The following is a 21,741-nucleotide window of genomic DNA, read 5'->3' on the forward strand; positions in this document are numbered from 1 at the left end:
TGGCGTAGTATGGAAGAATTTCCCTGTTCAATATCTGAAGGATCTTGGAGCCAGGGCAAGAATTAAAGCTAGGATATCATTCTTATTGGGGTCAAGACCAGAGAAGACTGTCCCCCACAAATTCAAGGCACAGAGTGAAGACTGGACATAAGGAAAGTACTGTAAAATGCTTGAATGAATGTACAGAAAAGCTGCTACCACCTACTCTGCAAAAACAGAAGTTTCAAGTTTTTTAGCTTGCTAAGCTGTAGCCGGGCCATGTTAGTAATTCCATTATAGCCCAGATGAAAATCTTCCAAACTCTGCATTATGAGGGGCAGGTTTTCTCCAAATTCTGCATCCCTAAACCAATACAGCAAATGAGTATGATGCCACAATTTTCCTTGGACAAAAGAACTTCAGCATTTCCCACCCCCCCCCAAAAAAATTTATGAGGGGTATATGTGGGTGAGTGCAATTTCGTTAATCACTGGAACAGGTTTCATAGGAATTACACCTATATATGTTAAAAAAAATCTGATGAAAAATGAAACAAATCCACTACTTCAAGGTGGAAATACTCCATATATAAACTTCTGTTCTGTGGAAGCTAGGTCAAGTTTTCTGGATCCAGACCATGGAAATCAAACAAATAAAAGAACCCCTCCTGTGCTCACAGAAGTCTGAGGACATGAAAAGAAAACAGCTGTAAACTGCTGCTAAATTTAGTAAAATACTTACGGCAACCTTTGGGTGTGTTCTCACAACAGCTGAATGACAACAGGGCAAAATAAAATAACATGCGCTGTTCTACTAATTTGTTTGTAAAAGTTTCATTTCTGTTATGTCTGACCTACAATTAGGTAGCATGAACTAACAGATGAAGAAAGAGAAGGGAAAAAAGGGTTCTAATTTTAGCTTTGCTTCTTCCTTATGACCCAGCTGATGAAACAATGTGCTTAGCAACCTCAGCTTCCATAAAAACACTAAATATTGGTGACTGCTGAGCACGTAGTGACTTGATTACAGTCACACATCACAAACAAAATGATATCCAAGCTGTATGTGAATATGTAATATTAATTTGTGTTAAGATGTGTAAATATGTAATATGTATATTTTATGCTTTACATAGGTTTATCTCACAAGGCTACAAAAATTAAGAGTTAATTCAACTTCTGAAGAAAGTGTCAAGAGGATCTGGGGAAGGTTTAAGAACATTTTTGTTCCTAGAATATTTCACAATTGAGAAAGAAGGCAACAGTCATTAAAAAGACAGTATCCACATAGTGGGAAAATAAAAGCAGCTATAATAAATGGAAAAATAAAGAAATTGACAGTAAGAAGTAAAAATGTGCAAAAAATTGATGAAAAGAGCAAATGCACATAAGGGGACATCAATGGCTTGTAGCATTAAGAACAGTAAGAAAGAGTTTGAAAGTATATCAACAACAAAAGTAATCCTGACAATGGTATTGGATCGTTACTAGCTGAAGATGATAGAAGTATCAATAAACCTGAAATGAAGCATAGTTGTTCACTAAATACTTTTGTGCTGCATTTGTGGGGAAAAAAAGGGCAATGTTATTCATATCACACAGTAATAATGAAATAATTTCCGTTCCAGCGTCGACTTAAAGGTTGTTAAGTAGCAGCTACTGAGCTAGAATCTGACATGTTTAAATCAGTGACTCTGAGTAAGTCACATTTGAAAAAGCTGGCTGAGAAACATCATGGAATATTTATGTTGACTTGCACTAAGTTTGGGTACATCAGCCAAGTTTCAGTGACCTGCAAGAAAGCTAAAATTTGTCAATATTTAAAAAGGGAAAGGGGAGGAAACTAGAGGGCATTAGTGTAAAAAAATCCCTCCCATCAACAAGAGGGGCATTCCTACAGTTACTGAACAATTATTTCAAGTCCTTTTTGAGCCCCCAGTCTATATAAAGAATGTTCTTCTCTCATGAGGAAGCAGATAAGCAAAATGAGCACAGATATTTGTCATACTATGATGGAAGCCCAAACAGCCCATATCCATGTGTGCTTCTGCCAATATCCCTTTTCCCCAGAAAATCTGAAAACAAATTCATGTTTTTCCCACACTCTAGATGCTGAGCATATGCAAAGAATGAAGACAAGAAGAGCTGGGCGAAGTCTTTAGAAGTATGCACACAACAACTAGGTTTTGCAGGATTCTCTGATGCTCTGTCACTGTTACTTTTATAAAACTTGACCAATGTATAGAAGGAACTCTGCATGGTGACTTTGCAAGACTTGTCTGATATGATAAAACTGAATTTGACTATGGATGTTGTCTTATTCGTGAAGAAATAAATAAATGAATCCTGACAAGTCCCGGAAGTTTCAGTCCTGAAAGAGTGCACAGATGAGAAATGCAGACTGAAAGGTAATTTGAAAATGCTCTTTAGGACACAGGCTGATCTAACGTTGATGGCAAAAGGAAGATGAAAGAAGTATGACCATCTCCTTCAGAGGATGATGAAAAGAATATCACTTATGAAATGAGCAAAGGAAAGGAGGTTTAATGGCAGGATGAATGACTGCTTAGGCTACACATGACATTGAAGAAGAACTTTGGATGAATATACAAAAGCCTTCTTTATGCTCATAAAAGTTACTGTAGTCTGAACTGGCTGAACTCACTGTTTCTAACAAGGGGTTGTGACTGCCATCAGAATACTACACAGTGTAAGGCAGCTGAATTTTCACAGGTCAGGCTCAAGGGACTGAAATACTATCTCAATATATTCCTCACTATCTGAATATATTCCTAAAATTTTGTAGTGTAGTGTACAAATTCAAGTAAAGAATGAAAACAGAATATCAATGATCAATCTGATCAGAGATACACGTCCACAGTCTCCAAATCAAACCAGCAGCCAGAGAGAGGTAGGTGGTTCCCTTACTCAATATGAAATCCTTTGTAGGAAGGTGAAAAAACGTCAATGTATGCAGTATGTATGTAGTTTATCATTAATATTATTACGAAAAATAGAAGAGACTGTGTCATGAACCCACCTTGGTATTAGGAAGGAAGATTAAACCACTGAAAGACATGAGATTATTGTTCTGTAAATTTGCGCTGCAGACATTTCTAAACTGGTCTGCTACACCAGCTCTACAGCTCTGAATTAAGTAAAAAAAGACAAATATGGATTGAGAATACAAGTAACATGGAAAAATAAGATAGAAATGAGATATATAGCATGAGCAGATCCATAACATGCTGGCTTTGGGGTAAGAAATGCAACATGCTTCTATGAAAGAAGCACCCTAATGAAAATCTCACAAATTCACAGTTCTTTTTCCAGTAGTAAACAATTGATTTGATTCCGACACCAAAGGCGAGGGCTTTCAACAGTCTGCTCTGTTTGCTTCTATATCACATTACTGACATTCCAGTTCCATACCTCTTAGGGTGTTCTCATTGCTTTCCAGCGGCACTGGAGCTGCAATTACTCAGATGGAGTATTCCATTCTCCACTTACCCTGAGGCCTGCCAAAGCACCACACAGACTGTAATTGTGTACCTCAGCTGCATCAAAGCCTGCTTGCAAGGTATTTGTTACTGCTTAATGGTAGAAGCAGGATACTCTATTGGTCAGAGAGACATTCCTCAAGTAATTTTTAGGAATTCATAACTGTGCTGTTGATACATCTCTTCAAGAAATTCAAAGCTTGCAATTGTAATACCTTAAAAGGCACATAGTCAGTGTTATAGTATTGCTCGACAACCTTTTACAACAAAGCCTGCAGGGAATGAATGTCCTTGCAGAAAATAATCTTGACAAGAATGTTTAAATACTTGTATCTGTCCTCACATCTTAAAACAGTCTCTCGAAACCAAGAGTCAAACTAAAAGGCCTTACAATTTCTTTATGAGCAACCCCTACTCAATTCCACCAGAGTATTGACAATGATATTCCTGGCATGGTGATTCTGTTGCTGAAGGCCGCCTAGGCTGTTTAAGATCAAAAGATGAAGATTGTGGACTGTGCCATAAAAATTGTCTTCACATGTTACATCAGGTAGGGACTTTCACTGACAGATGCAGGATACTGGGAAAGAATAAAATATAAATGTGTCTCTAAGAAGACAAATACATACATACAACCCATCAAAATGCTTTCCTAAAGATTAATATCAGCGATGATGTCTGCAAACAAGCGTGACTAGTACTGTGTAAAATACTTTTGTTGCAGAACAGTGACTGTCCCACTGGGTGCACATACTAGTGTTCCGTTAAGGATGCATTTAATGCAACCAATCACAGGTCATTCTTGCTCTAAATTCCTGTAGATCTACAATGGACAAGGCAGCTTTTTCAGAAATCAGAAGATTGCAGAAGCAGCACTGCACATACATACATGTCTGTTCTCACTTTGGCCGAATTTGTTCTGAAACGAATCAGATCAGGTGGGTTTTGATCAAATAAAATCTCTCTTCTAGATATACTTGGTCTGGAGCCAGTACCCTATCTCTCCTAGACATTTTCTGTCAAGCTGTTGTTACGGATGAGTGATTTAGGATCTTTAAATGTGTAAGACTGGACATGTAAATCTGTAAATCTGCGACTTAACAGAGTTCGATGGCAAAGTTCACTCTATTACTTACTACATGGGAGAAATGTACAAAGGAAAATCGAGTTAGAATTGATTTTCCATGATTTGTGGAGATCAGAGATGCTAAAGGGTAAGGGAGATCCTCCCTTTGAGTCACGAGGTTCAGAATGGAGTCCCTTGCTTTCTAAACTCCAATGGAGCTTAGGTGCGGCTAGATCCAAACTTAGTCTCAGACTTGGTCAACAGTTTACATCTAAGAGATTCAAAGGGTAAGGAAAACCTCCCATTGAGTCACAAGGTTCAGAATGGACACCCTTGCTTTCTAAACTCCTCCTCAGAGAGGAGTCTAGGTGCGGCTGGATCCAATCTTAGTCCCAGACTTGGTCAACGGTTTATGGCTAAGGGAATTATATGTGCACAATCAACCCTTTATAGCATTTAGTTAGGATTTCAAAGTTTAGCATGCTATTAATCACTTACTGATCCATCCAGGCATCCGGTGTTAGTTTGCACTGAAGTTCGAGCCCTCAGTTTCCCGAAACAGACTCTCAGGCATCGAGTCTTACAAAAATAAATAATTTAATAGAGTGGTACAGCAGCTGGGTCAGCTCTAGCTGGGTGCCCCCAAAGAGGGGTGGGGGGGGAAGGAGAAGGAAAGAAGGAAGGAAAAAGGAAGGATGGAACAACCCGAACAAAGAACACCCTGGGCAATTATACCTTTATAGACTACTCACCCACCCCTCACGCATTCTTCACTCTCTATTCGTGTGTCTTCCACACGCCCTTTGGTCCAATAGTGATTCTCACCTGACAACTTCTGACTCATTATTGGATTCCTTCACTGTCTCCAGACAGGCTGTTCATTATCTTGGCCAGTTGCAGGTGCTGTTGGCAGTTGTAGCCTTGAAGCCTCCTTATCTTCTGATTTATGCTGGCTCTGGAAGCCCCTGTTTTGACTAAGTAGGTACATGTTCTGTAAATTTAAGTGAAAGTTTACAGCTTGTGGTCTAAGATTTCAGCAAATCTAGCTACTCATGCAAAGTAAGTACAGCTAAGCAAACAGCATACTAAATCACACAACATTATAACTTTAAGTGATTCATTCTATTTAAAACTTACTTATTTAAGCTAAATGACTAATCTTTCTTAACATTGAGAGGCATCCCTGCTCAATGGGAGAGTTGCCTGCCGTGCAGTCCAGTTGCCATCCAAGGAGAACTCAAATTGGGCTCATCCAACAATCTGTCGTCGGTAAAAGATCTCATTGCTGGAGATCACCGCCATGCAGCCATGCTGCCTAGCACGGAGAGCTCAAAGAAGGCTCACTTAGGCTGTCATATTTATGGGATAAAGTGGTTGGCTTGTAGTCAACTTGCATACAATGGGAGAGGTATGCACGAGACTCCTTGTTCCCACAACTTTCACTGTGTCGCTCTGCTCCTTTGTGGGTCTCCTAGAGGAGTTCTGGGCCTGGCTACGGCTCAGGCCTTTACCTCCTTTGGAGTCTGTACTGAACTGCTGCTGGTTTGGTTAAGGGGGATCGAGTACATCGGTCACAACTGTGTGCAGGCAGCACCTCTCCCTAAATGAAAAATGGAAGCATCTAGAGAAAGAACATTTCTTCCACGGAACTGTGGAAAATAGCCCTTTGTGATGAAAAATTACACTTATTTTATGGGTCAGTCAAGAGAATTTGGCCTACAAATGCTAGGGAATTATATCAGGCATATTTGCTAAATACAGATTCTAGCTTTAGATTTTCACATTCTATCCACAATATTAGATGCTACTTTTAATAGACAATGCAATTCTGAAAATCATTCCACCTGATATTAGAAGCTGTCCTATTTAATTTTGCATTTCTGTGAAGTCTGAATGTCCCAGTCTATCTGCAATCATGTCAGAGGTGAGTTTGCCTCCAAACAAATCTTTTGCACTTCCTCCTTCTGTTGGTTCCTGTTAAATGCATTTGAAGTGATGTCTGCTATATTAATGCAGATCTAGAACTATCATAGTAATATAGGCAAGAAACATTTTACAATTCAATGAATTAAAAATGTTTAAAATCAAAGTAACTTAAAAAGTGTTATTTTGCCTTTATATGAGCAGACCTGGATGACTGTTTTCTTATGGAACAGATTAAAGGAGATAGTCTGTGTTCTCTCAGTTATGTACACTAATTTCATAGGTGTTAGAAATGATTAAGCTCCAAAATCATAGTTAAAGCCTTGGGAATCCTAGCAATGTGCCAGGACACTATTGTGCTAGGTACTATTACAAAAAAAGGCAATTTCTACCCCAAAATGACTAAAGAGAGACAGAAACAGACAGTGGAGTATTATGGAGTATATGAAAAGATTACACACATATTAACAAGTCTGATCAGCTGGGTCTTGATTTGTTAAAGAACTATTTTAAAAAAAGTTATAGTAATAATCTGCATACAGAATAACTTACTACTGCAATGCCATCTAAGGCTTTGAGAGAGGGAAGATGGAATAATACAAATAGTTGGTAGTGATCTTGTTTCCAGACTATTAAATTTCTACTCATGTCCAAAATTATCAGATTAGTTAAACCCTAAGTAGAAAAAAAGCACAGGTTTATTAATATAACTTTAAAACATCCATATATAGGTGCATTCAGACTACTTTGTTTTCAGCTCCTTCTTCAGCCATCATCTGCATGACTCAAAACTGAGAAATCACTTAACAAAATCCAGATATCTTCATTTAGATTAATAGCACTGTTCAATACTCAAGCCACAAAGAAAGCTCTTAAAGTGAGTGAAAACTATACCGACATTGCCTTAAAAGCCTTTGTGCTCTCACACAGTTTTAGAGAGTCTGAACATAAATAAGAATCAGGGCCTCAGTCTCCAATTAGTGTCTGAATCCAGTCAACAAAGTTTATAATACGTACATTAGCATTTCAGGTAAGCTGAAAAGAACTGGAACTGCTGCAGGTGTAATTGTTTGTTATTTGACATGAGTTGCAGAATTATTCCACGGATTGTAAATCTTCATTTAGCCTACCTGGTATAAGTAATGTTTATCTCTGCAAAACATTTTGAGCCTAATCCACCTGGAGGGTTCAGCACCTCCTTCTCAGGAGTGAGTGTCAATCCAAAAATGTTGGACTGGGGTTCTCATCAGTTTGGGTTCCACTGTAAAGATGGATGAATGCAGCACCCACAGGCAGAACCTCCAATTATGTTTAAGTTTAGCTTCCTCTATACTTGAACAAGTGGGGAAACACTGTATTTCTAATATAATAAAAAAAAAAATTAGTTTTGAAATAGTAAATATTTACCTTTAAATGATGTATCTCAGGGTTGGTATAGACAAAGTTATTACTTATGTATAACTCTTAGGGAGTAAGTTTTCTTCAAACCAACTAAAGATGTGATTCTGCTGTTCACAATGGAAATGTAATGAGGATAAGACAGATTTTCAAACACACGTCTTTTGAGGCTGATAAGATGGCTATTGTTTACACTATGTCTTGTAAGTTTGGTGAGCTTTGAAATTCCTTGAAAAATAAACATGATGCACTTAGTATAAAGTGAGCTGTAATAGAAAAAGGTGGCTGATACAGAAGATAAAACAAGTTACAAGTGACGCAGTTTGTGTTACTGGGTCCAACTGTAACTAGATCAATGATCATTAGATCAATTAGATCTTTAAACATAGATAAATATGCACATTTGAATAAGAAATACTTATTTTGCTGGAACATAACTGTTCTGCCTCACTCCCTTTCTTCAGTTCTGCTAAAGATATACTCAGATCTTTTAATATTTGAAAAATTCACTCTATTGGCAGCGAGGAAAAAACTCACCCTCTATAATATTTCACTATAAAGAAACATTTCTACTGTGTCCCAGCTTAACAGCCTGCATTATCACTACCACGGTAAATATAGTACCATTTGGTGTTGAAATGTAGTTTTCATCTAAAGTGAGTTCTTCGAGGTTAAGACAAGACTCTATTCCTTCTATTTGTGTGAGATTGTTGTTGCTAAATGACACCCATCTTAAATTCTCCAATTTTTCCAAGTTGGAAATTTTGAAGAGCATTGGTGATCCAGATTTAAGACAGCGATCTGTAACAGAACTCAGAATTGAAAGAAACCAACCAGTCAATTAATCTGTAAATTAATTCTACCTATTTATTTGTGCTCATTTTTTATGTGTACATTTCCTGTTAATATCAATGGCAACTTCTTGGATGCAGGATGTGATATTTCCCCATTATGCAACAGAGCTACTCATTGTCAGTACATTTCAAAAAAGTTCAGCTTCTCCTCCAAAAACAAGAGCTCTACAACATAAGTATGCCAGCTCCCAAATGTACTTCTGCAGTTGAAGCTATCTGAACATAGACATTTTTTTCTTGTCTGCATTAGATCTTAGATAGTTTTGTTCAATTTAAATCCTTCTGCAATACATGATTATTTTATTGGCTAGTCTGCTTTACACATCCTCATTCTACATGAGGACTTTAATGGAAACAGGATTTCAGCCCAACACCAAGGCTGGATATTTAGTCTAGAAAAGGCTGAGTGCAAAGTCAGAGTCGAATTTATCCTAACTTTATAGTTCTTCATGCTTTTTATATACAAACTAAATACTCTTTTCTCTGTATCATAGATTAAGAAATTCAGTAATTTTCTTGTTTGAAATATTCTTGAACAGAAACAAATAAATGTCGAAACCAAACATATATTTTGCTGCCCAGGTTGTCAAATGACTTTCTTACACAGGATCTGACTTTAGACGCCTGGCAGCAAGCTTCCTGTAAAGACAAGGCTGTTAGTGATCCAATCTATAACCTGTTTGTATGACTATGACTCCGCCTTTCCAATAATATTACAGTATGTTAGCCAATCATTGCACAATAGAGAAAAGAAAAGATCACAGAGTCCCAATCAAAAAATTCAAATTGTATTGTAGGGGCCCAAAATATCCAGTATTGTATCATCAAGATTGTATCTAAGACAAATAATCACTTAAATATTCAGTGCCATTAGACTAGCTTTGGTGATGACTAAAGAACATTTTTTGGCTGTATTATTTTATTTTCCAAAGTATTTATCTTACCCTTTATGAATTCCTTCTCTCAGATGTCACAAAACTTGTATGACATATGCTAAAGCATTAATTTTCCTGGCAATTTTTCTAAACATGAATTCCCTAATGCACACAGAATGAAATGCTACGCTTATCAGCAGAAATATGTTTTCCGCTAGCTACTCTATAGTCTAATAACAAATTGAGCTGACAGAGGAGCTTTTAACCTTTCATACTGGGTAGATTAACATGATTTCAGCTGATGGATCAGAACAGGTTAGGATGACCTTGGATCTTCCTCCACTGACTCTTGTGGCTTTTTGTTAGCTCAGTTTCCTAAGGAAACAAGGCTAATGTGATTGTGCTATCTGTATATCCATCTGCTAGCCTTACCACTAATTTTTAAACCTATTGGTAAATTTCAGCCCTATCTGTGAGACAAATACTACTTGACTTCCTACAAATTCCATGAAAGCGAGCAGCTGAATTAGAGTTATAAACTGATGATCCCAGTGAAGGCTGCAATATTGGCTCAGCTACAATGCCAGACACTAGAGGATCCAGGAGAGACCTGTTCTGAATGACCTGAGAAACTCTGAGGGCTCACACCTGATTAGGCACTAGATAATCCAAAGACAAGGCTCTGTATTAACTATAGTCTGTTTTTTTGTGAAGATATTTATCCAGGTTTTTTTAGAAAGGCGTGATCTTACTCAGCATATGAGCAGACATAGTTTCATTGTGACTGTGTTGTGATCATATAAAAGTTGTGTTAGCATGATGCTGAGTTCAAACCTATACAGCTCATTGAGTGTGTTTGCTTAGAATCAGCCTAGGATTCAGGAGTGCTTTGGCATGTAGTCCAGAGCTTAAGTAGAACAAGTTTGTGCTCAGGGGTTGGGAAGGACTGCTTCATATCTGCATATAAAATACTCTGAAAAATCACCTACTGAAAAGACCTTAAGACAAGGAATTTGGCACTAGATACTTAAAAAAGCATGTAGAGCTGTTGGTTTATCCTGTTATTTTCCTCCCCATTGTTTCTATTTGGCAAACATAGGTACTTTCTTGCACTCTGAATTGAGCAGAACTTGAACATGACTGTTTCCAAGGTCACGCCAGAATATAGTTTTTGGTACCAGCAAAGATCTTCATAAGATAGGTGTTCATTAAATAATTCCTGACCTACTGCCAGAGGCAAGAACAAAACTTCTATCTTCACAAAAACCAGAAAACAAAATGTTCTTTTAAAAGACAGGTGCAGAACTGTTCCTAAAGCTTTCCTTTTCCATAGCACTTGCTACAAGTTACAACAAAACAGAACATCAAACCTGGGTCATCTTTGATCCTGCAATATGTTGTAATGCTTCTGCAACTTCTTCATTAGAAATCAGGACTCCATCTGAGTTAGTGAGAGCCTTTAATTGGCCAGTGACACTCAGCTGAAATGAGGCTGGCTTGAAGAAAGAAATTTTTTTAAATTGCCAATATAGTTTGCATACAAGAAAGAGATTTTAATTTCCTTTCTGTTTAGTGTACTGTCATCTCGTGGATGTCAAGAGCTAGAGCTTTGCTATGAGCTTCAACAGAGCCACTGTGTCATCCCTGCTTACGTAGTTTGCTAGAAACACATGAGACAAGGGACCTTTGGGCCAGTTTTGATTGTCCTGATTTTATGTGACATTGATGGTAATAAACTGCTCTGGAGTCACATGGGCTAACTCAGAAGTTTACTAATCTTACGAAGCTCACTAATACATAAGATGTATTAGTATTTGTTTTTATAATCTAGGAGTTTCATTTATGACCTAGAAATATTACAAAAAACAAAGAAAGCTTCATAGGACACGTGGGAAATGTTTAAAGGATTTGGAGGTGTCACCAAAACCTCAAGACATCACCACAAACCTACCCTATACATACAGAACATGTTAGACTGCCCACTAGTTTAAAATATAATACATGAAATATACACTTCTCACATAATGAATAATAATGTCTTTGTTTGTGAATGGAATATAGAAGTATTTTGACAGCCAAATAAGCCAAATGCAATCACTTATGAGCTAGATGGTAGAACATCCTCTGAAAGGTAGTAAGGATTTACTGCTTTACTCTGAACTGAACTAACTAGACATTGTGGTTGGATGCCTAAGAAACTCTGGAGAGGCACAAGTTTAGTGATGTGTAATACTCAAGAGTACCACGTTGACACACAGAGCTGACGGCAAAGAACACAGCAAAATTAAAAGTTTAATCTGATAAAAACCTAAGTAATAACAACAAAGAACCAGAGACCAGAACTGGTAGCTCTTATTATTTCTTTTTCTATCGTAGCGTGTATTGAAACGATTCATTGAAGCTTAACTGACAGGCCAAATAGACAAGGCAGCATCTTTCTGGATGCCTCCTGGGTGCCCCAATGGAGTTCTGTTTCTTGTGTTGGATTGTTCAAATTATTTGAGAGGTATTCTAATCAGATAGTACTCTGTTTGCCTGACTTTGACTTGTACAAAATATTAAATTTAGTGTTAAATGATCATTAAAAAAGCTTTTTTAAGAGTCTTTCAGTGCCTCAAATTTGTAAGGTTTAACTCTGCTGATTCTGACTGAGCCCTTTAAATAATGTTAAAATGTACTGATTCAAAGGGAATAAAGAACAGAGAGAAACATTTGTTCCAGAAGCTGGTTGGACAATAGGAATGAATGAGAGTCAGTAAAAGGGCTGAGTATTGGCTTTCTCACCAAAGCTCCAGCCAACACAGCTGTGCTGCTGCAGCCAGATACATGCAGTAACAGAGAGCCTAACAGTGTATATGCACGTCCCCAAGGCTAGGAACTGTCTCTGCTCCCACCCCTTACTCAGTGCAGCTGAGACAGCAAAACTAAAGCTAGGGCTTGGTTTTTGATATCTGGCACAGGCCACCAATAAATTTAATTCTTAAGGGAAGCAAAAAAGAAAGGAATTATGCCTCAGATATGTCTCTGAGCAAAAATGCCACAGAGCTTATTCACTTAATTAGGCTGTGACTACAAAAAGAAGTGAAGGCCCTGTGAGAACAAAGATGCCGTAACATGATCATAAGGCTTCTTACATTGCAAGGGCCTTAGAATTAATAAGGTGCAGGACCAGATTTTAAGCCTTTATAACTGCGGTCACAGTTAGAAGGCTTTCCCAGGAATTTCAGGTGCTGCTATGTACCTTATGCCATGGGTTGTGTGTGATGTCAAGACTGAGTAAGTTGGGAGTGTGTTTCTGTAAGATGTTTATATCTTCCCTGGACTTTTTCAGCTGGTTCCAGCTCAGCTTGAAGAACTGCAGTTTGCTTAAGCCTCTAATGCCCTCAGAAGTGATCACATGGTTGTGGCTCACATCAAAATATTCCCTGTTCGGCTGCAAGAAAATGCAGGTTTGAAAATACTTGTAGGGCTAAAAGTATCACAAAAGAAACTTTGGTTAAAGTAATCAGACACATTTAATCTTTAAACAGACTTAACTGGATCCAGTGCCTGGTATTCCCCTTGCTCAGTATTGGGTCTGTTGAGGGAGACCTAGTGTGCTCCAGCCATGTTACTCTATTTGTTAAAATGAAATGATCATTATAAAGGTCAGATGGGTGATAAAGTGATACCACTGTAGTATTGTGATTCAAACTGGAGACAATATCAACAGGCACCAAAACTGTGGGCTGCTAATAATATCACAGTATTCATGATCCTAGTTTAGTCCCCCTTCTGTTCCCCTGCATGCATCCTGGCCCAATCCTGTCTTGTGAGTATCCTGGTTTCGGCTGGGACAGAGTTAACTCTCTTCTTAGTAGCTGGTACAGTGCTGTGGTTTGGATTTAGTGTGAGAATGATGTTGATAACACTCCGATGTTTTAGTTGTTGCTAAGTAGCGCTTATCTTAAGCCAAGGATTTTTCAGTTTCCCATGCTCTGCCAGCAAGCAGGTGTGCAAGAAGCTGGGAGGGAGCACAGCCGGGGCAGCTGACCTGAACTAGCCAAAGGGGTGTTCCATACCATGGAACGTCATGCCCAGTATACAAACAGGGGGGAGTTGGCCAGGAGGCGCGGATCGCGGCTCGGGAACTAATTGGGCATCGGTCAGCGGGTGGTGAGCAATTGCATTGTGCATCACTGGTTTTTTTCTCCCCCCCCCTCCTTTTTTTGTTATATTCCTTTTCATTACTATTATTATTATTATTTTTCATTATTACTATTGTTAGTATTATATTTTTTTCATTATTACTATTGTTAGTATTATATTTTACTTTAGTTATTAAACTGTTCTTATCTCAACCCACGAGTTTTACTTTTTTTCCTTTCCTTTCCTCCTCCTCACCCCACTGGGAGGGGGAGGGGGAAACGGCTGCGTGGTGCTGAGTTGCTGACTGGGGTTAAACCATGACAGTGAGCACACCCCACAATGTAAGAATATTTATGCTAGTAAATGTTCCTTAAAAAAAAAGAATTAGAGCTTAATTTCTCACCAGGTCATAAATATTATTTAAGGAAGTAAATTCATTAAAGCTAATGATAAGCTTTTGAAGTGTTTTTAAGTCTAGAGATGTCCTGCAGCATGCTCAGCCTGTTCCCATTCAAATTCAAAACCTAGGCCAAAAGTAGATCAGAAATGACAATTTTACTGGACACGCAGCCAAATTCTGTGATACTCCATGGCTGTCTTTAAAATGAAAAAGCTTCAACTGATGGAGTGCAAATACAAATACTATGCTACTGGTAAACCATAAAAAGACTATAAAATGTGAATGCAAACTAACATGAAATAGTGAAAAGACAATAAAGGCTATGATGACTCTTTTTCACTTATTTGAAGACTATTTATTCTCTAACTTCTCCCCAAAATAAAAGTGACCTGGGTAAGATGGGGGGTCAGACAGTCAATCAGTTCACAGGAAGAGATGCTGCCGACACTAAGGAACTGGCAACTCTTCCATTATGAAAGAGCCGTATGGGAAGAGTGGAGCCGAGCAGAGACAGGCAACAGATCCTTAGGAAAAGGCAAAGTGAGAGGAGAATTGCTAGTATCTCGCTGCAAACACAGATCACTGGAAAGATGGCACTTTGGTAAAATAAGAGAATTGTTATTCTCCTCTTTCTTAACATTGTCTCTAAATAAGCTTTAGAAAAGACAAAGTTTATTTGAAACTGTAATGTATACCATCAAATATAAGAAATAACACCCCCTCGCAAACTAGAGTTAAAAATGGGACAGTTCAGAAACTATTTCACAGTTTCATGTATCAGATATTTAGCAGGGCTACTTCATCAGAAAAGGGGGCTACTGAAGGTGCCACACAGTAGTTATGCATATGAATGCAATGTCAGAATTATGCATATAAATATCCACCTGAAGAAGTGTTTTTCTGTACAGCTATTATAACAATATGTATTTCTGAAGCTAAAATCTGTATCCTGCTACAGTTTTGATGTGTTTTTTTCCCCAGGCTACATTCTTGTGATGTCAAATCTGACAAAAAAAAAAATCTTTTCAAGAACAACTGGCATAATGGCATGAAGTCATGTATTTCATAAAATTCAAGAGAAAGGCTGATAGTTTAGGTCGTGCCCTATTCTCATATGCATTCTTCTTAAACTGTTTTTCATTGAAATTATGTGTCCTCTACACAATAGGAAATGCAATTAGGATTCAGCCCAATAATTGTAATTCACATTGCATAATAACTGCTAGGTGGAGGAACACAAGTTCTAGTGATGTTAAGTAAATGTAAGCAACATCAGAATCAAGCCCAAATGGAAACATTAATTTTTAACTTTTGTGTTTGGTTTAGGTCATGAACCAACCTGAATAACAAAGTAACAATTCGAATCATAGAATCATAGAATCGTTTAGGTTGGAAAAGACCTTTAAGATCATCCAGTCCAACTGTTAACCTAGCACTGCCAAGTCCACCACTAAACTATGTCCCTAAGTGCCACATTACACATCTTTTAAATACCTCCAGGGATGGTGACTCCACCACTTCCCTGGGCAGCCTGTTCCAATGCTTACATAGTACTTTTATTTTACCAAAAATTTGACAGCAATACCTCACCTGTACCTGACTAAATATTGGCCTTAGCCACTGAAAATATTGTGTTATTTTCATTTAAGCAAGCAATCTGAGGCCTGACCTTTACTGTCGGTTCCATGTTCAAAACTTCATCATCACGTTGCAAATCATGAGACAGAATAAATCTTTCTATGCTTCTCTTTCCCTCTTCCACAATTATATTGCACGTAGAAAACAGACACTGGTCTTGAGCTATATAAAATAAAAGGCATTTGAAATTTGTAAACTTTCTAATTTTTAATTAAATAATAAATTTAATACTGAGCATAAAATGAAAGAACTTCAGTTAGGAAATTAATAGCAATTAAGTCAGGAAATCATCTTTCTGTAACACAGATCTGCTAGAAGCTGGGTTTAATTGCCTCATAATCAAAGCATTGCATAATGTTTTTGCTTGTATGGGTTGTTGTGTACCATACAGAACTCTGGCTAGAGTCAAAAGAAGTACACCTATGCACTGAAATTCCCAAAGTCCAAGAATCACAGTAGAGCAGCCTAACACGGGACCATGGGACCAGGCAGACCTGACTCATCAGTGAATTCGACTCTCTTCTTCCTTTCCCCAGAGCTGAACATCCCACTTCCCCATACTCTCTTGTTTCTAATAGACAGAGTAACTCAGAGTCTGAAATGAGCCCTTCTAACTTGGCAGCAAGTTATGAAGTTAGATGAGTGAAAACAGCAGCATTATATGCTTGTAAAAATGAGTCGAGGGAATCAAGGAAAAACTTGTTCAGAATACCAGCTGAGAATAAAATATATTTTTCTTTTTTTCAAAACTGCACATCTCACAATTTAAGTTAAACAACTAAAGATCATTTGCTCCTGCAAGACCCCAGGAAAAAAGATCCTTTGCACAGCCAATACTCTAAATTTTACTTTGCATGGTACCTCAGAGAAAGTAGTTCTTAGTGAGAGAGGACTTAGTTTTCAGCTGCATTTCATTTAATCTGTTGAAACTTAGAGGATCTTTGATTTCTTTGTTATGCTTTTTATAAGTACAAAATAAGATCCTCAGCCAAATCTCACTACAATGACTGGAAAGTTTCTCACTGACTTCCACAGAAGTTTTATCTGGCTCTGACAGAATGGACAGAGAGAATCAACCTTAAATTTGGGCTTGTCAGGTCACGTTAGTAGAACAGAACTTAATTTTACCTACTTGTTTTTTTTTTTTCTCTTCATCTGTGAAATCCAAAGCTTGCCTTCTAATATCACAGTAGGAAAAAAAATTCACACCGGTGTAATGTACTCAAACTCAGCAATGTATTCTGGCAGGACCAGCTCATGGTCAAACACAAACCACTCGCAATGCCAATGGCTGCAGTCACAATTCCTCTGTTCCAAGGAAGCCCACATTTCTAAAGTGGATGAAACAGGGTAAATGTATTATTGGTTTTTAGCTAAGTTTGGTATTAATTTCAGAATGTTAATGAGTCAAAGGTATCTCCTTCCATGAAGATGCATCAGTTTTATTCGTTTCTACCATTAGACTTCCTTTGCCATACAGACTCGCACAGGCTAATAAAGGAATTTAACTTGGCTCTCTAATACCCTAGGTAGAATAAGCAACTGTCAGATTCCAGCATGAAGATCACAGCCTGTCAAAGACTAGCTTAGATCCTGAGGGCATGAACAGCTGTCCTGCAGTGCCTTCATTGCTGCACTGTCCAAAACTACTCTATCATATTATGGTGTGATCACCTTCCAAATTAGCTTTCATTTCCTCCCTTCTAAGAAACCAGAAACAATCCCAGCTCCCAGTTTATAAAGAGACAGATGTTGCTCCCTGTTAGCATCTGAAAGTTTGGACATCTGAAAGTCAGAGTGAAGAGGTAAAATTATTACTCAATTTCGACTCTGTTCTCTTGCAAAAAAAAAGAGTAAAGCAGAATCTATCACTCAGATCTGGTTACTTATAACAGTGTATTTCTCAGCAGTACTCATTTTTATTTTACTTAAAGATAAAGGCTGTGGATTTTACGGGTGAAGATTTCCTCTGCAGTATATGCATATTGCCCTTTGCAACACTCACTCAGTCCCGCTGTATGAAGACTAGGTATGAAACTACATGAAGTGAGCTACTTTTACTGTGGACTAATGGCTAAATAGCAGTGTGGCACAACACACTTTCACCCTGTGAACTAAACAAGCACAAATATTTATTCAAAGACGAATCTTCTTGCTTGTTATTGTCTTTGAAAAAATGCACTTCAGCTGAGCAGAGACTGTGTTCTGAGGAATGAAACTTCTTGACACAACCCAAAGTCAAAGATGAGTTTAGAATACAAATGTTAATTTAACCTTAACTTTATGCTAACAAGTGCCTACAAATATGTACCATTGCCAGAAGTAGATGCATCACTTTCTAGGCATTTCCATGGCCTGAACACTGAATTAGCTTCTGCGTAGTTGACTTGATAGATGGGATTCATTGCAAGCTGGAGCACTGCGGCCAAGGAAAACTTTTGCAATTATCACTTTCCCTAAGTGAGGGAGAAAAGACACTTAATGCTTCTAATTCTAGCTTGGGGGTACAGACAGGATAATACAACAGTGATGCTTAATGTAATAACAGGCAGGCTGCATCTTGGGCTGGCAAATGAATGCTCTAATATGTATGTAATACAATTTAATAAAAATACGTATTTTTATATATGCTGTGATTCTGGTTTTATGTTTTTTATGAAAACAATATACTTTGGCAAAAAAGATTACACTGTGAAATCTAACATTTGTAGCTGGCTAATATTTAAAGCCAGTGAAATCCAAAATACAAGTAATTTCATAAACAGTGGAACCTGTGAGGCCAGGTATCCTTCGGACTTGTGTCTTCCAAATTCTTTCTTCCATACTGCAGTAAACCTAGCTTCCCCAAGCTCCCTATGACACCAAGGCCAAGCAAAAGGTAGTACGTGCAGTGGCTAGTCTCGAGCTATATATATGCTGACAAACTTGCCAGAAGTCCATGCTGACTGTCCTGTTGGGTGATGCTAAATGAACCCTAGAAAAGCTGAGAAATGTCTCTTTTCTTTGTGAGAAGGAGGAGAGGGAGGAGAGGTGTCCTAATTTAGGTTAAGCCACATTTCTACAAAATTCATAAATACTTAATTACCTTTAAAACTTCTATATGTTTTTCAAATTTGGTTGAAATTTGATCATTCCTAAGTCACTGCAATGACAGTCACACAACATGACTGGTGTTTTTCCCTTCCGTGCCCTGTCCTGGACACAGGTTGACCCAATGTATTTGTGTCTTTCCTCACTCATCCGGTAAAGATCAGGCATATCTAATTATTTCTCACATGAGGACATCTCTCATAGACACTTCAAACTCCTGCCTGTGAATTACTCCCCATAGCCGAAGTCCTTTGTGGAGCTTCCTAATACACAGAAATGCCACTGGGACAGATTTCAGCAAAGTTTCAGAGCTCCTTTCAAGGCTGCATATGCCACCTCATGGCCATCTACAGTATTTACAAAATGTCCTTTGTAACAGCAATTATACAAGCCATACAGCACGTATTTTACAAGATCTTTCCAAACTTTGAATTACCATACTTGAATGACTTCTCAGGATCACTGCTGTTTTTGCCTTCTGCCTTAGCTTATTGTTTCAGAAACTCTGTTCTTGGACATTCACATATGCTTAGACTGTTACGGAGAAGAAAAGCTTTTTTTTTCGTCAGACTGCTGCAAAGATTAAAGCAAGGGCCAAGTATCCTTATTTGACTGAGACCATCCCTTGAAAATGTAAACAAATTTAAGCAGCATGAAAATATAGCTATGAATTATGATAAGGGATGGCAGGCAGGGAAAGCGAAGAATAACGAATAAGAAAATAGTTTATGGTGTCATTATTCCAACAGAATGAGAGACATGGACAAGAAGATCAGATTGTAAGCTCTGTGGGAACAGGGCCCATCTTCCTGTATGCTTATATCGCATTTGACATCACAAAAAGGAATCTCAGTGGGGCCTCTGCAAACTAGCATGATATAAACAATAATCAAGCAAAACAGGACAATAGATACTGCATTTGAAGATACAATCTTGCCACCCAAAAATCTGATCTCTTCTCAGAGCAAAAAAAGAAAGGCAGGTATGCAAAAGGTTGGAAAGAAGAAAAGGAGAGCAATGGAAGTTGAGCAATTCTTCTCAATGGAGAATCTCCTTGAAACCTGAAAAATACCTTGAATATCTTAGATATTCAAAAGCTGTCTGGACATGGTCCTGCATAGCCTGCTGTAAGTGATGCTGCTTGATCAGGTGGGCTGGGCAAGATGACCTCCAGAGGCCCCTTCCAACCTCAACCATTCTGTGAATCTGCAAAAATACTTCTATTCGTAATTTCTTACTCAGCATGAAATAATATATTCCATCTGTCTGGCTATGTTACAGTCTGGAGATGGAAGGGGTCACTGGGGCAGGACTGACAGTTTCTAGGGTTATGACTGGTCTGACAACTAGAATCCATTCCAGAGGGACCCTGTGTTTAGGGCTAGGTATCTGGAGATACCAGACATAAATGGACTAGGATTAAATTTAAGATTAAGGACAAAGGAGGCAGTGATTTAAAGTTAGGATGAGGCTTGCAAGCCAGGACCTGGGATGCTATATTACTAGAACTGAGACTGAAAGAACTGAAAACCCATGCTATGCTTTGTGCTTGCACTGGTAGGAAGAACAAAATAATACCAAAATGATACTGTGTTCAAACAAATACAAATGAAAATTATAAAATAAATGGCTGAAGAAACCACTGAGCCAATCTGTTCCACAGGCAGTAAATACAAGTACTTCATCTGTTACCGTGCAGACTTCCAAACTAGTCCTGTATCAGTCCCTGCAAACTCTAGTGGGGGCACTGATGAGAAGTGGTGAGTGAGAAGACACAATATGCAACAAAAAGAGAAAGGGCAAGGAAAGGACAAGAAGGTGATGAGACAAACTGGAAAACGCTAATCATGCCTTTGCCACAGATGGTGTAAAGATGTGAAGAATGCAGCAGAGGTAACACGAAGAAATATAATGAGAACAGAGGAAGAAAACAGAAGAAAGATTAATAGAAAAATGATGAAAGGAGAAAGGAAAAGAGAGTAGCACTTTTCTGCCTGCTCTCTTCTGTGCTATCCTTTACTAAACAACAGCATTCTTCTGTCCACAATGCAGCACACTCTATCCACTTCCAGACCCTGGAAACTATCCTCCAGCATTTGTAGCAGCTGCTTTTCCTTAACTGGCAATTCAGGGCTGCATACATAAGAGAGAGATTCCATCTTTTCTTATTAAGAAAGTACAAAGAGATAGGGAAAGACTCCAGGTTTTCATTATGCTGTTGCAAAAGCAGACAAAAGACAAGAATAGACATTCTGACCATATAAAGTTTATACATTGCACAATATTTACTAAGGATAACAGACTATAATTAACACAAATTCCATAATACTGATGTTCACAGTAATCATGAGATCACTTGCAAGACTTTTTTTTCCCCTGCTTCTCAATAATCAGTAAGAGTAGTCTCCATGTTCTGTATTACATTAAAAAAAAAGATCTATTTGTTTGCCTCTGGAACCACAAGTCTTGTCTTTGCTGAAGATCCCTAGCAGGAAGGTAGCAACAGCATGAGAAGAAAGAGAATAGTACAATAAATGTTGACAGCAGATCCAGAACCCCATACAAATACTACAAAACTGTTGATAACTTATTTTCTTCTTGAAATTCTTTTTCATAAGGATGTAATTTCTGGTGATTTAAAACACTGCAGTTTGAGCATCAGCAGGTTAGAGTGAGGATTTGATTAATTATTGCTGGACTTCTCTGCCAAAATAAGCATCAGACCATGAGGTTTCAATTTAAGAACAGTGTTGGGCTGATAGTTGCTTCTCAGGGAAGATGCATAAATTGCCTATCACCACCTGAAATGGGGTCTAATACATATGAATGGAGCTGATCTGGCTAATCCATAGTAGGAGCTAATACAATGAGACAGTTTTTCATACAACCTG

At 38.1% G+C, this 21,741-nt stretch overlaps 1 protein-coding gene across 1 annotated transcript in view; it reads right to left on the reverse strand.

The window, feature by feature from the left end:
• The window catches only part of LRRC9 (leucine rich repeat containing 9), a 44,287-nt gene that overhangs the window by 13,296 nt on the left and 9,250 nt on the right, over positions 1 to 21,741 (reverse strand). The window contains 21 exon segments of the mRNA XM_050897933.1: positions 206 to 342; positions 1,751 to 1,770; positions 3,019 to 3,126; positions 4,382 to 4,408; positions 6,414 to 6,518; positions 7,020 to 7,142; positions 7,875 to 7,932; positions 7,934 to 8,093; positions 8,490 to 8,639; positions 8,642 to 8,666; positions 10,953 to 11,090; positions 12,836 to 13,027; positions 14,126 to 14,185; positions 14,187 to 14,246; positions 15,545 to 15,557; positions 15,724 to 15,911; positions 16,970 to 17,091; positions 18,072 to 18,160; positions 18,162 to 18,216; positions 19,341 to 19,423; positions 20,906 to 21,014. Of these exon segments, the coding sequence (XP_050753890.1) occupies positions 206 to 342; positions 1,751 to 1,770; positions 3,019 to 3,126; positions 4,382 to 4,408; positions 6,414 to 6,518; positions 7,020 to 7,142; positions 7,875 to 7,932; positions 7,934 to 8,093; positions 8,490 to 8,639; positions 8,642 to 8,666; positions 10,953 to 11,090; positions 12,836 to 13,027; positions 14,126 to 14,185; positions 14,187 to 14,246; positions 15,545 to 15,557; positions 15,724 to 15,911; positions 16,970 to 17,091; positions 18,072 to 18,160; positions 18,162 to 18,216; positions 19,341 to 19,423; positions 20,906 to 21,014 (2,022 nt within the window).

Source organism: Gymnogyps californianus, chromosome 5, assembly GCF_018139145.2.
Source record: "Gymnogyps californianus isolate 813 chromosome 5, ASM1813914v2, whole genome shotgun sequence".
NCBI lineage: Eukaryota > Metazoa > Chordata > Aves > Accipitriformes > Cathartidae > Gymnogyps > Gymnogyps californianus.